The sequence below is a fragment of the Lacerta agilis genome, chromosome 13 (genome assembly GCF_009819535.1).
Source record: "Lacerta agilis isolate rLacAgi1 chromosome 13, rLacAgi1.pri, whole genome shotgun sequence".
Classification (NCBI taxonomy): domain Eukaryota; kingdom Metazoa; phylum Chordata; class Lepidosauria; order Squamata; family Lacertidae; genus Lacerta; species Lacerta agilis.
In genome coordinates this window covers 44313703-44329031 of record NC_046324.1, presented here as the reverse complement: position 1 = coordinate 44329031, position 15329 = coordinate 44313703, and the positions used below count along the sequence as shown (strand labels likewise).

At 47.0% G+C, this 15329-nt stretch overlaps 1 protein-coding gene across 1 annotated transcript in view; it reads right to left on the bottom strand.

Moving 5' to 3' along the window:
* Positions 1-2298: 2298 nt before the first annotated feature.
* Positions 2299-15329, bottom strand: part of EMP2 (epithelial membrane protein 2) — a 30214-nt gene continuing 17183 nt past the window's right edge. The window contains exons 2-5 of the mRNA XM_033167597.1: positions 11269-11384; positions 9938-10028; positions 7143-7289; positions 2299-4237 (exon numbers count right to left, since the gene is read on the bottom strand). Coding sequence (XP_033023488.1) covers positions 4050-4237; positions 7143-7289; positions 9938-10028; positions 11269-11346 — 504 coding nt within the window. The 5' untranslated portion in view covers positions 11347-11384 and the 3' untranslated portion in view covers positions 2299-4049. The remainder of the gene's footprint in view (positions 4238-7142; positions 7290-9937; positions 10029-11268; positions 11385-15329) is intronic.

Here is a 15329-nt window from a genome sequence, read left to right as displayed (position 1 = left end):
AATTATACCTGTATTGTATAAGCCCTGCTGGTCGCCACTGCTAAAATTCATGGTCACTGCTGGCAACTTTCCTCGTGGGTCCCTGTCACAAAGAAAGCAGGTGTCTTTGTCACCTGTATTGATTCATCCAGTTAAACCTCTAGCTGTTTAGTGCACGTAATTTTTTTTGCTTTTGTTAGTCATGGGGCAAGAAGGCAAAGCAATTAAAAGCCTTTGAACACTTGAAATTCTGAAGACGCACACAGAGGCATGCCTTCTACCTGAGGGCTAGAAGGCTGCTTGAGAACGAAATGAAAGCTGGTCGTCTCGGAACGCTTGGTTGAACTCGGCAGACGTTTGTGTGCATGGGTGGTACAATCCCACCTAGTCCTACCTCTTAATGTCTAGCATCCCTTAAAAAATGCTGGGCTTCCTTCCCTTCAGCGTTTAGGCAGATGCTGTCAAGAAACCAAAGTGCAGCACGGTATCGGCACAATACTGGTTGTAACTTTTATTTCCTTGTACACAGATGGTATATAAAATACAAAACAACTGAGGCACAGTCGGTAGAGCTAAGCTAGCAGTCTTGACAATCACTGTCCTCCGCTAAACATTTTTGGATTTCTCAATATCTCCCCCACCCCCAGAACTTGAAAAATGGTAGTACTAACGTACAAAGGAGTGCCTATTATTCCCAGGCAAGTTGCAAAGGCAATAATAGCATTGTCAGAATTGGGTTTTTTGTATTCTTTGGTTATATTATGATTTGCAATTCAAATTTCTATTAAAGTGGTCAGAAAATGTAATTGGCATAATGTTACGGATGTACAGGTACAATTTTTTTTTGTTTTTTTACATAAATACAAATTCTATCTATATAAACACACCTGGCCAGACTAGTTCATTCTTTTGAACAGAGAATAAATGGTGGGGCAGATTCTTGTATACAATGCATGTGTGGCTACATACGGAATGTCTGGGGATTAGGGAGGATGGTGCAATAAATCTGGGATCGAGCGGAGGGGGAAGAAACACTGACGCAAGGGAGGAGGATGAAACGGCAACAGAGGGTGAGCAGCCTTTCAGTGGCTTTAATGCCAATGGTGGGTGGAGCAACAGATCTGGTTCTCTTTGCACAGTAGGGTCTATCCCAACCATGCAAAAGTCACAAGGTTTCTCTCTCTATCGCTTCACTCCCCATCCAGCCAGTCAAAAGATGTCACTGCATGGTTCTATGTTCCATACAGGAGCATAAAAGTGATTCTGGGAGGAGCTGGGATCATCAACTTGGTCTTTTAACTTGGCCTGATTTACTTAAAATGAGTTACAGGTGGGTAGCCATGTTGGTCTGCCATAGTCGAAACAAAGTAGAAAATTCTTTCCAGTAGCACCTTAGAGACCAACTGAGTTTGTTCTTGGTATGAGCTTTCGTGTACATACCAAGAACAAACTCAGTTGGTCTCTAAGGTGCTACTGGAAAGAATTTTCTATTTTACTTAAAATGAGTTGTCACCAGTTCATCCATTTGGCCAAAAACTTTGGTTTGCAGTCTCTAAAACACCCCCCCTTTAATGCTAACATTTCAAGTTGGAGATACCTTTTAAAAATGCTGATAGTAAGGGCAGTTTTTCTGGAGCACCATTTTGAGAGCTGAAAGGGGGATTGCATAGGGGAAGTGGCCGTACAAAGATGCGAAAGAAAACATACTTAACACACGGAAAAAAGCGCTCCCACTAAAAAATGCCCTTCCACATCGCTCACAATGGTTGTCTGTTAAATAGCTGCATTCTTGCACGTTCTCTGAAATCTCTAAAAGGTCCCTCGTATTGAGAGCTCAAATGAGCTACACGCACATTTAATTTAAACTGGATGGCATGATGATTCCAAAGGCAGCTGATGTTCAAGTAAGAGGATGCAGATCAGCTGAGGACAGCCCTGCAGACAGAGAAATCCTAAGCATGCTGGCTCAGAAGAAAGTCTGTTGAGTTTAATGGGGCTGATACCCTAGGAAAAGAGAGAAGGATTTTGCAGCCTTAGTGATCGATGGGTCGTCCTTTTCCATTAATATCTTTTAATGCCCTATAAAGCCCATCTTCGTTGTTGTTAAGGAGTTACAGGTGGGTAGCCGTGTTGGTCTGCCGTAGTCGAAACAAAATAGAAAATTCTTTCCAGTAGCACCTTAGAGACCAACTGAGTTTGTTCTTGGTATGAGCTTTCGTGTGCATGCACACTTCTTCAGATATCTGCATGCACACGAAAGCTCATACCAAGAACAAACTCAGTTGGTCTCTAAGGTGCTACTGGAAAGAATTTTCTATTTTGTTAAGGAGGTCAGACATTTGTAGCTATACGAACAAGGCTCTTGGGTGAAATATGGGATACTTAAGAGCAGGTTATTCTAGGTTTCTGCACCTGCTAATATAATAAGAGCCTCTGGGGTTTTGAAAACCAGGTGACTTGTTAGTGGGTAAATTTGTCAGACTGAGATTGGAAAGACCCGATATATTTGCCAACAAATATGCCAGATAGTTGGCCAAATACTGGCTCGTCGGTTGGTTGAAGCCGTGATTTGGGGCAAACAGGAATCCCAAACTCTTCTGCAATAATGTGCCGGTATTGGGTGGCTCTTTCCTAATTGTAAAAATAAAAATTGACTCTTCCTGCCTGCTGTATTTACCTCAAAGCAGGGAAGCTGTGCTTTAGCACAGACATTTTCCTGCTAAAACGACATCAAGCTGGGTGCCCAATGCTTTCTTCTGAGTCAGAAGGTTTGCCCTGCCTAAGCCTAATATTGCCTACAGCAGGGATGGCAATCCTAAAGGCCATATCTGGTCCCCCAATGATTTTTGCCAACCCCAAACAACTTGGCTATGTTATTTGTTTTCTGGCGGCCACTGTGCTGACAGCTCTCCATGATCCACGCAAGGGGAAAAGGCCCTTCCACAGCCCTGCTACCTAGGATCCCTTTTGAGTGGAGGGATTGAGGGCCTTCTCAAAGACAGACATCCTTTCCATTTAAATTCTTCCAAAAACACAGGGAAGTCGATCAAGGCAGCAAACATCTTTGCGACTTCTTGAGGTAGCTCTGGATACATGGGATTCAGCAGGAAGAGGATCTGTCCCAAAGCAATTGTTTCAGCCTTAGACAAGTAATGTTCTCTGAACCTTTCGGGGCTCTTCACTACACACCTATGGCAGCAGAACACTTATCTTCCGTGGCGATAACTTAAGACACTCCCAACTGAAATTATTTCGAAGCATGGCATGGGCAGATGTGTCCAAGCTGGATTTAGAGCAGGCTGTGCCCCTGTGCCCTCCCCCCACGCCATGCCCAGGAACCACACTGGCACTGCGCCAGACCAAATGGACCCTTCAGATCAGCCCAGAACCTTAGCGTTGAGCTTGCCAGCATCACACCAAACCATTGCTTTTTAGAAAGAACCTCCTAGGCTGGCATTCAATCACTGGAGGAACTACCGGCTGCAGGATTACCCCACCCCACCCACAGAATTATTCTGTGGCCAGATCTGCCCCCACATCCCTATTTCTCAAAATAATCCCAGACATCCAGCTGAGCACATGTTGCTAGCGACAGAGTAATGTTTACTGTGCTCTGCCAGCTTTTCACATCTGTCCTACAGAGCCATAACCAGCTTGGGGGGGGGGTCTGTTGTTGCTTTTTTTTGTTAATGCCTAGTAACATTACCTGTTTTGAAAGCTGTATAAGAAAAAGGAAACAACACAAGAATAGGTACAATCAAAGGCTTTTGGGAGACTACCATAGGCAGGGGTTGCCTTTAAGGTACCCCACCCACACCTGGGGGGGGGGGTTAGCTGTTCCAGTTCACCTGCGTTTTTTCTCTCCCATAGTCCTTGTTTCGACACCAAGCAGGGAGAAGGAGGAGGAAGGGGGCCGCGGCAGGACAAAAAAAATAAATGACAACAACTTTTCCTTACTACAAAACCGCACTTCTGCTATATACAAAATAGTTACTGGACTCCCAGTACTGCGAAACGGACAAACCGTTTCCTTTTCTCTCTCTTCCCCCTTCCAACTAGCTGCTGGAGTTTTATTTGCGCTTCCTTAGTATTAGGTACATGATTCCACTGAGCAACGTGAAAGAGAAGGCGACCCACGCCAGGACATAGGAGTAGCCATACTGCCCGCTGGACACCTGGAAAAAGTCGTACTGCTGGCCCACGTGAAACTCCTCGTGGCGGTCCGTGTAAATGGATGCGGCGATCATCACGCACAGACCTGGGAAAGGGAGAGAAGGGGGAGAGCCCGTGAATGGGCTGAGGATAGCCCTGCCCCCGGAACCAGCCTCCTGGTGTTCTCAGCAAGTTAAGACTGAAATATCTCTTTTAAGAAACCAGGAAGAAGCACTAAGCATCCATGAAACCATCTTGCTGTCAAGGAGGTCTGGGTCTAATCAGCGCCTGGATAAGGGGGACTTAGGTCTCGGGTCTGGCCCCAGAAATCTCAGAGTCTGGGATGCAATCCAAGGGCATGCAATGTCACGGGGAAGTCGCCAGTGGTGTCATGGGGTGGGCCCTGGAGACGGAGGTTAATTGGGAGAAGAGGAGGGGAGCACCTTCCCCAGACTGTGCTGCCTTGTGGCACAATGGGTCAGTGTGTGTGGCTGTTAACCAGGAAGTTGGTGGTTTGAGACCACTCGGGGACGGCTGTGGGCAGAACTCCTGCATTGCAAGGGGTTGGATAAGATTACCTTTGGGGCCCCTTGTAACTACAATTTTATGGTTCTAATTTGCAGCTGGATTATGCCGGTCTGAAGCTTGAAAGCTGTATATGCAGTCCTCTCAATATTTTTTATTAAAGGGACTCTCACCCACCTGGAGAATCAAGCCCTCTGCCTGCCAGGCAAACCTGGAGACTCCAAGCCAACTCTGGAGGTCTGGCAACCGCAGGGGAGGCCACCAGTTAACCCCGCATTTGCTGTCTGGAGCTCCGTGGTAGAAGAAAGTTGGGGTATAAGTGCAATGAATATTTTAAATAAATACTGAATATGGTAAATAAAAGCTTACTGAGATGATGTTGACGAAAGTAGGAGACCCCTTTACCTGCACAGAGCAGTGATGGGGGACGTGGCCCTCCAGATGTTGCTGGACTCCAACTCCCATCAGCCCTAGTCAGTGGTTGGAATCCAGCTTCTTCTGGAGGACCACATTCCTGCCATAGAGCTAGAGCAGGGGTCACCAAACTTACCCGGCCTCGGGCCGGTTCCTCCAGCACCGATCATGCACGCACATTTCTGGTGCACTTTTGGGTCTGCGGAGGCCGTGCGCACGCGCACAAGCTATTTCTGGCACTCCGCTGACCCGGTAGTGCACCGGAAATAATGCTTGCACATGCACACAAGCTATTTCTGGTGCTCTGGCACCCCGAAAGTGGGCAGCCGCGCCGCACCGATAAGAGCGGGCGGGGGTCTCCAGGGGCTGGAAAACTGAGTCCCTCCGGCCGTATCCCACCTACGGGCCTTCGTTTGGGGAAGCCTGAGCTAGAGCAATGTGAGTCATGGATTGGTGGGGACCCAGCATTGCAATGCGTCCCCAATCTGGCGCCATCAGTACCTCTGGTGGCGCTCATGAAAGATCTCTGTAAATATCCATTGCACTATGAATTAAATGTGAATTAAGCTAAGGAATTTGCTCCCCCAGGAGGCAGTGATGGCTGCCATCCTAGATGCCTTTAGATGAGGATCGGACAAATTCACAAAGAAGACTATATCAGGGGCTACTCGCCACAGCGGCTATGCTGGGCAGATGGAGGCAGTAATGTCTCTGAATACCATTTCCGGAAGCTGTAGGAGGGGAGAATGTCACTCTCCTGCTCGGGTCCTGCTCGGCAGTTTTCCGGCAGGGGTTGGACCCTGAGAACAGGATGCTGGACTAGATGGGCCACTGGCCTCATCCAGCAGTCTCTTCGGAGGTTCTTATTTTGCCTCATTTCATCCCCTGGTAGCCATTTTGTGACTACAAATTCCCTGGCACCTCCTGCCATATTATATAGACAGCCATATAAAGAAGAATTATTGTTCAGCAAATAGAGCAGATCATTATATAGCTCTAGATCGGGGGCAGGCAAACTTCAGGCTTGTGAGATCTATGACTATTTATTATTAATAATAAATTATTATTATTACAGTGGTACCTCGGGTTAAGAACTTAATGTGAGGTCGTGAGCTTACAGGGTTAACAGCTCAGACAGCTACGCCCTGCCCACTAGGAGGTGGTCACAAATGGGGAATTTACTACTACTCCCCCCCCCACAAGGCCCACCAACAAGTACCAGGTTCAAAATACAGTGATACCTCGGAAGTCGAACAGATCCATTCAGGAAGTCCGTTCGACTTCCAAAACATTTGGAAACCAAGGCACGGCTTCCAGTTGGCTGCAGGAAGCTCCTGCAGCCAATCTGAAGCTGAGGAAGTCCCGTCGGACGTTCGGGTTCCAAAGAACTTTTGCAAACCGGAACACTCACTTCTGGGTTTGTGGCGTTGGGGAGCCAAAACATTCGACTCGCAAGGCGTTTGGTGTTGTGTATTGATTCAAGGGTTATCATATCTGTATTACTATTGTCTGTATTCACATTAGGGGAAAGTAACTGGCTTCCTGTTCCAGCAGGAACAGCTACTATTGGTTCATTCAAGTTGCTGCATTTGGATCCTCAGTCTTACCGGTTCCCACCAAAAGGCAGCTTTGTGATTGCTTGAGATTGTTCCCTCCAAAATGTATCCTTTCTAGCCAGTCTTCCTTCCCTATAAATGTAGCTTCCCTCTCCTCAGTTCCCCAGTCTTGTTTGCCTGAATAGTGTTACATGAAGAAGCTGTCTCCTGCCTGCTATGTCAGAGAGCTGAAATCAGTTGCTGAATCACTATCCGCACGCTACAACATTTGGGATCCAAGGTACGACTGTACTGGCTTAGTTGGGTGGACATACGCTAGGAACTTAGGAACAAGCCACCTCTGAGCAGGGGGATTTTCCACTCAGAAAAACCCCACTCCCGTTGTGCCCAAATCCAGCATGTGCTGCTTAGGGTGTTGTTGTTTTTTAGCCTTGGCTTGACAGCTCCTTGTCAGGACTCCTTTCTGTTTTTCGAGAGGGGCTGTTGCAGATCCTTAAACCGGGAGGAGGTACTCACAGGATAACAGCTGGATGATGGATGTTAAGACGAATCTCTCGCCTTGCTTTAGGCGGAACAGCTGGAGGATGAAAACGAAAAAGGCCACACAGCAGAGGATGGTGGAGAGGATCATCGTCGCCTGAATTGCCTGGATAGACTGGTAGTCTGTAAAACACACATGGGGATGAAAGCAGTTATGGAGCATTTAGGACGATTCCTGCATTGCAGCGGGTTGCACTTAGATGACCCTCGTGGTCCCTTCCAACTCTGCGAGTTCTACAAGGACAACCCTGAGATTTAAGGAGGAGACAGCCAGTGTCAATCCCTCGTCTGAATTTAAGGAAGCAGGCAGGAGAGGGCCATAATGGAACAGCCTCCAATGACAGCAGCAGCAGCAACAACAACAACAAATTATTTTATTATTTATACCCTGCCCATCTGACTGGGTCTCCCCAGCCACTCTGGGCGGCTTCCAACAAAATATTTAAAAACACGAAAACAACATCAAACATTTAAAACTTCCCTAAACGGGGCTGCCTTCAGCCGTCTTCTAAAAGTCAGATAGTTGTTTATTTCTTTGACATCTGACAGGAGGGTGTTCCACAGGGAGGGTGCCACCACCGAGAAGGCCCTCTGCCCTGTAACCTCACTTCTCTCAACAAAGGAACTGCCAGAAGGTCCCTATGGATTTTTATATGCTGCCACCCCTCCCAAACCAATATTGCTGGGTCAGATCTTCGATGGTCATCCTTGGATGCTGTAGTCAGTGGTTCAAAATAAATCTGCAAAGCCCCTCTTGATGCTTGCCCTTCCCCCCCCCCGGCCCCCAACAGTCCATTCCCTACACCATCTCAGTGCTTCCCCAAGGGAAGTTTGTTTTCTGAGGTCTTGACAGTCACATTTAATTTCCAGGCTGGTTGTTTTTTAAAAAAAATAAATGTTTATATTATATAAAAAATAATCATCCCATTAATTTTTCCTTCTTGGAACCCACCTGCATCCTGCAAGAGACTTCCTCCCGCCACTGCTTGTGCAGAGTGACAATAAGAAAAGGTGTCCGCCTCTTGCCAACTCTCCTGAATCCATTTCCTCCCACCCTCCCGCTCCCCAAATAAATGCATGCAACTTCCACAAAGAGGAACTTTTCAGAGTCTGGCTGCGCCAGCCAGCCCTTCCCTTCCTTCTGTTGTTCTTCAGACATGTGCGAAATCAGGGGATTAACTACAAGATGCAATCAGGCCAGGTAGAGGCATTAGAATCATCGCACTGTAGAGTTGAAGGGGACCCCCGAGGGCCATCCAGTCCAACCCCCTTCAATTGCAGGAATCTCAACTAGAGCATCCATGATAGATGGCCATCCAACCTCTGCTTAAAAACCTCCAAGGAAGGAGAGTCCACCACCTCTCAAGGGAGACTGCTCCACTGTCAAACAGCGCTTAACTTTCCAACCATCACATGCCTTGCACATCTGTATTTCAGGTTCTAGACTAGTTGCCAATTAATATAAAGGTTGCTAAGCATAATCTTTTAAAATTCACATGACTATACCATTATTGTTTTGAAAAGCAAGCTTTGAGATGAAATGCCTGCATCCTATTTTATTCTTAACATAATGGCTCTAATATCTAGCAATGTATAATCTGGTTTACCTGTGTCTCTGCTTAAGCAACCTAGAAAGAACTGGTCTATTATCTACTGGTTTCTTGATCAGGAGGAGGAAGTTTACTGTTAGATTTTATGCATAGGAGAGCATTTCTTAGGCATGGTCTCCAGCGCTGCAGCTAATTGCTGCTGTGGTACATGGCCAGCAGCCGCGGAATGGGCACCGCACACAAGGGGCCCCAGGCGGCTGGCACCCAACTATGCCCATCGCCCCATAAGTAGGATCCCTGCCAACACACAGCAAGCCTCTTCCACAGTGCCCAGCTCCTGCATAACGCCAACATCCAACAGCTCCTGAACTGCAGCGGCCCTGCAACAGGTGAAGCAAGCCTCTCCCAGTGTGGTGAAGTGGTTAAGAACGGTGGACTTGTAATCTGGTGAACCGGGTTCGCGTCTCCGCTCCTCCACATGCAGCTGCTGGGTGACCTTGGGCTAGTCACACTTCTTTGAAGTCTCTCAGCCCCACTCACCTCACAGAGTGTTTGTTATGGGGGAGGAAGGGAAAGGAGATTGTGAGCCGCTTTGAGACTCCTTAGGGTAGTGATAAAGCAGGATATCAAATCCAAACTCTTCTTCGTCTTCTCCCGGCCCCAACCCAGATTAGGAGACCGCACACTATGGCCCGGCCTCTCACCCTCCATCCTCATCGGCATGCCTTCCCCACTCTGTCTCAGTTACCATTGTCGCTTTCTACCTCCTTCCCCTTCCGGCATCGGACGCGGCACCCGGGACAGCCAATGGACAGCAAGATTGGAACTGCCTGCATCCAATCGCAGTGCCGCAGAGGCCCCGTGGCCTCATGGGAAATGTAGTTCTTTTTTGGGAGCCAAACAAAAAAACCAGGACATTTTGCCAAGTTTAAAAAATTCCCCTGGACCCAAATTTTACCCCCCAAAATGAGGACATGTCCAGGAAAATCCAGACGTCTGGCAAACCTACTCAGGAACATCCTCAAAAAAGACTTGCCAACACCCATTCTGTATGCCGTGATGTCATCACATTTTTCAGCGAATGATGTACATGGGGAAATGTTATTGTGATGATGTCACGTTTTTTAAAAAAATACACACTCCTAGGAAGATATTGATGGTGGGTGTGGGGAACGAAGTAATCCCACCCAGAGATGCAGGAAGAGCTATTTGATTACTTACCTGGGAAGGTTTCATCCAGGGCTGTACAGTTTGTGCCATTGAGGCAGCGATGCCAGACATCTGTGGAGAAGTCCTCCCCGACCCACCAGGCCTAGAGAAGGATAATTTTAAAAAGCACGTGAAAGTATAGATCTTGGAGGATTGATCGTTTGATTTCAATTTGACGCCACTTTTCCACAACCAGCTGTGCCCAAAGTGGCTTACAGCAGACGTTTCAAAACATCAAAATACAGAGCATGTTGGTAAATTGGAAAATGACAAAAATCTGACAAACACCAGGAAAAAAAAATCAATATTCTCTCCCCCCCCCACAAAAAAAATTCTAGGTTTAAGTAAAACCAGAGTTAACTGACAATAAAGTTTCTGCTGCTGGTCTTCACAATTTGATTTGATTTGATTTAACATTTGTATTCCGCTTATCCAATGGCAAATGCTGAGCTCAGGGCAGCTCACAAGAATCACAATAGCATTTAAGAAGCAGCCGCTGTACCATCAAGTACAATAAAAAGGTAAAGGGGCCCCTGACCATTAGGTCCAGTCGCAGATGACTCTAGGGTTGCGGCGCTCATCTCGCTTTACTGGCCGAGGGAGCCGGCGTACAGCTTCCGGGTCATGTGGCCAGCATGACTAAGCCGCTTCTGGCGAACCAGAGCAGCGCACGGAAACGCCGTTTACCTTCCTGCCGGAGCGGTACCTATTTATCTACTTGCACTTTGACATTCTTTCGAACTGCTAGGTGGGCAGGAGCTGGGACCGAGCAACGTCGGGAGCTCACCCCGTCGTGGGGATTCAAACTGCCGACCCTCTGATCGGCAAGCCCTAGGCTCTGTGGTTTAACCCACAGCGCCACCCGAGTCCCTAAATAACAAATTCATCGAAATGGTTATCACAGTTCAGTTAAGCCATAGTGATTCCAAATATCAGAAATCATTTATTAAAATGACCGATACATTTCAACAAAGTCACTTCCTGCACTCCGAGGAGCTCAGAGGGGATGGTTCAGAGGGGATGCAGCTCAGAGGGGATGGTTGCTCTTCCCAGGCTAGATGGCTGGCTCCCACATCCTTACCCCAGAGGAGGCTGACAGCAGCCAAAGGCCGATGTTGGAGAGGGCAATGGTGGCCAGTCTCCTCCCCGGCCTCCTGCTGGGGAGGCAGCGGGTTCAAAACATCCAGCCCCGCCAGTAAAGTACACAGAGTGTCTCCACTTTCAATTTGTGGAGTCTTTTTTCACTTCCACTTCGAGGACTTTCTTTTAATCTTTGAACACCATGCACACAAACACACACACACAGCCCAAATAAAAAAATGTGCTGTTGTTGGGCAACTCACGCTATCAATCGTGGCGATGAACAGAAGGGCAGCCGAGCTGATGTGGAAGACGATGATGAAGGCGAGGAGAATCAGCATCCTTGCGAGGGGAGGGTTGCTTCAGAGGAAAGAGGATGCTGTACCAAAGACAAGGAGGGAAAGAGGTTCAGAGCTTTGGAAATGGGTGCTATGATGTTTTTTTTATTAAATTTATATACAGTCATACCTCGTGTTACGTCCGCTTGGGGTTGCCTTTTTTTCGTGTTGCGAACGCGGGGAACCCGGAAGTGTTTACTTCCGGGTTTCCCCCGGCGAGCATGCGCAGAAGCGTTCTGCAAAAGCGCGCTCGGGTTACGGACTTTTCGGGGTGCGAACGGCACCCCAGAACAGATCGGGTCTGTAACCCGAGGTACCACTGTACCACCTTTCTTCAAAAGACCACTGGCTGGCTTAAAACACAGAACATAATGATATCTATGCAACACACAAGGTTTTATAGGTACCGTTGTAATAACGCATACATACATAATGCAGACTCTCAGAAGAAAAACACGCCTATAGAATAACTTTTTGGTTTCCACCTTCATCCGTTGCTCAGACAGACAGACAGATATAGACAGACAAGTCAAAGTTGCCCTCACGTGACACACACACACAAGCTTTTGTTCTTATTTATAATATATTTTTATTATATTTATATCCCCCACCCCACGAGGATATAATTATTTCCTTCAAGGAGTTTGAAGTGGTCACCTGGTTCTCCCCCTTCCCGCTTCCCCCCCCCCAACAACAACAACCCTGTGAGGTAGATTTAGCTGAGAGGAAATGTTTGGCTCAAAGTCACTTGGTGTGAGCTTCACGGAGGCTGAGTAAGGGGACCTGAACCCAGATCTCCCAGATCCTAATCCAGGGGTGGGGAATCTGAGGCCTTGGGGGGGGGAAGGTGTGGCCTTGTTATGTGGCCCTCAAAACCCTCCCCAGGCCACGCCCCTTCTCTGTACCTCCCTCAAATGTGCATTTAGACAGTGAAAATTCAGCTTGCCAGCTTGGAACAGAGAGGGGCGTGTGGGAAGACCCTGGACTTTTGCACCACTTCAATGTAGCCTATTTATTTATTTCACTAAATTTATATAAAACATGGCCGCGCAAGCCTCTGGCAATTGCACAGACTGGCTGAGCGAACCCGACAAAGGACGGGGCCCACTGCAGCAGCGAGCTTGGAAGAAAAATGAGCTGTACTTATTTCTTACTGAAACAGGGTCTCTGTACTCTGACTCTAGTCCTATCATACAGTTTCTGGCAGTGTGTACTTTTGAAAATGCTGGAAAGAAATAGATTTCTGTAACATTTGTGGTTTAAAGATTTTTTTTTTTAAGTTGCAGTCATAAGGCCTAGAAACCTGAAAATAAATTCATGCGTGAGACATAACTGCAATTTTGCACATGCTCCTGCAGAATGGAAGCAAGCGAGGGGTTGCTTGGAAGAAACGAAGGCAGACGTACCACTGGGAATTTGTGAACCACTGAGAATCTCGAAAGTTCTCACGCACAGGTCTTTGTCAACCAATCCTCTATAGGGCTTTCATATACTTTTATATTTTTTGCTTCAACAATCCCCTTTAGATCCAACGTTCCATATCTTTTGGCGAGGCAAAAGGGACATCTGTTGCAGCTTGCTAAGCTAACACTGTGGCATTCAGGCATGCAAACTAACCCACCCAGCCTATGTACCTTGGTTCTTTCTTTTTTTTTCCTTTTCCATTTTCTTTTCTTTTTTGGAAATAAAAATATAAAACGAAGCTGGCAGCCCCAGACAAGCTGTCGTCTTTCATTTTGAGCAGACTAAGGGTTGTTGCTTTGTGGCTTAAAAAAAACAACAAAAGTTTTCAAAACAGTTAGAAAGAGCTAAGTCTTGCTTTAGCATCTGGTTTCGATCAATTCGGATTGCTGAATGCAAATCCAAAGGAGGGCAGGCCCATCTTGCAGAGGTTAGGGTGAATAAATGATAATAATGAAGACACATGGGAGCACGTGGAATGATATTTTTTAAACCAGCAACTGTAGAAATAATTTTTTGGTTGATTATATTACTAATGTAATTACCTGGACGTAGTTGGGGCTGGGTTTTGGGGGGGGGGGGGGTTTAGGGGAAAACTGTATTTGATTTTGCTTGTATTTGATTATATGTTGTTCTTATATTCAACAAATAAAATATATATTTTTTAAAAAAAAGATGAACTGCAGCGGAATGGAAGCAGAGCTGCATGCAATAACTACACTGTGGAATGGGAAATGATGCCCTTTTGTATCCCTGCTCTGTGCTCCCCCTACTGAATCAAAGTGGGAAATTAAATGTACTAAATGAAATATAATAAAATAACAACAACAACAACAACAATAATTTATCTATACCCTGCCCTTCTGGATAGGTTTTCCCAACTACTCTGGGTGGCTTCCAACAAAAGATAAAAAGTACATTAAAACATCAGTCATTAAAAACTTCCCTAAACAGGGCTGCCTTCAGGTGTCTTCTAAACATCAGATAGTTGTTTATTTCTTTCAGTTACAGGTTGCTGAATTGCAACTCATTACCAAACTTAAAACCATGGAGAGACCTGATCTGAACAAAGACATTGGATTCTTATCTCATTATACATGACAAAGCTATCTTTAGCCATCTCACCCCTTGCTTTTTCCTTTAGGACTAATTGCAGTCGTTAACAGTCGTCAACAGGTTTTCCACACCCATCAGCCAATCACCCATTCCCACCACCCTTCTGAGTAATACCCCTCCTCACTCCCTCACTATATATAAGGGTCTGGTCACTTCTGTTTCAGTGTATCTGAAGAAGTGTGCATGCACACGAAAGCTCACCCCAAGAACAAACTTAGTTGGTCTCTAAGGTGCTACTGGAATTTTTTCCCCTTTGACATCTGATGGGAGGACGTTCCACAGGGCGGGCGCCACTACCAAGAAGGCCCTCTGCCTGGTTCCCTGCAACTTCACTTCTCGCAGGGAGGGAACCGCCAGAAGGCCCTCAGCGCTGGACCACAATTAGCTGAGCTAGCTAGAGAGAGCTTCCATGCACCAAGGCAATCTATCTGGCAGTACCAAATTCCAGGGGCAAAGCATGGGGAAGGGCGGCTGCCTTGATGCCCTGCTTCTGGGATTCCCAGGGGCATCTGGCTGTGTTCCTTTGTGGGCCGCATGCCAGCGATGCGCTGGGCCAGAGGCAAAGGTGGGTGGAGAGACAGATGCGACTCTACATTAGCCTACATTCCAGCCATGCCAAAGCCACGGGTTTCTACAGGCACACACGGGTCTCTCCATCCTGCATCCAGGCAAGCAAGAGGCATTATCACAGCTCAAAGGCAGATTCCCACCAGGTAAAAAACACTTGAAAAGTGGAGTAGCGAGGGGTGCAGCTTTGGGAGAGGTGGGGTGTATTTGTTCCCTTCCCATTGGCATCTGGTTGGCTGCTCTGAGTACAGAATGCTGGGCAAGCTCAACCAATCCAACCAAGCTCTCCTGAAGTTCTTTCTCTCTTCGTTCCATCTTGCCTCGTTTCCTCTTCCTTCTTTTTTGCATTTTAATTTTGGGAAGACGGGCATCTAAAGCACAACAGCCAAGCCCTCTTCCTCTCTGCACAACCCAGCAATCCATAAAGGAATCCATCGGACCCAGGCACCTGAGAGCTCAAGCTGTTCCCCTTCTGTTACTATCGGAATAAACGGAAACAGCCTTGGCCCAATATACCCGAAGGAGCGTCTCCACCTCCATCATGCAGCCCGGAGACTGAGGTCCAGCGCCAAGGGCCTTCTGGCGGTTCCCTCCCTGCGAGAAGTGAGGTTACAGGGAACCAGGCAGAGGGCCTTCTCGGTAGTGGCACCAGCCCTGTGGAACGCTCTCCCAACAGATGTCTAGCAGATAAAGAACTACATAACTTTTATAAGACATCTAAAGGCAGCACCGTTTAGGGAAGTTTTTAAAGTTTGAAGTTTTATTCTGTTTAATATTCTGTTGGGAGCCACCCAGAGTGGCTGGGGAAACCCAACCAGATGGGCAGGCTATAAATAATAAAT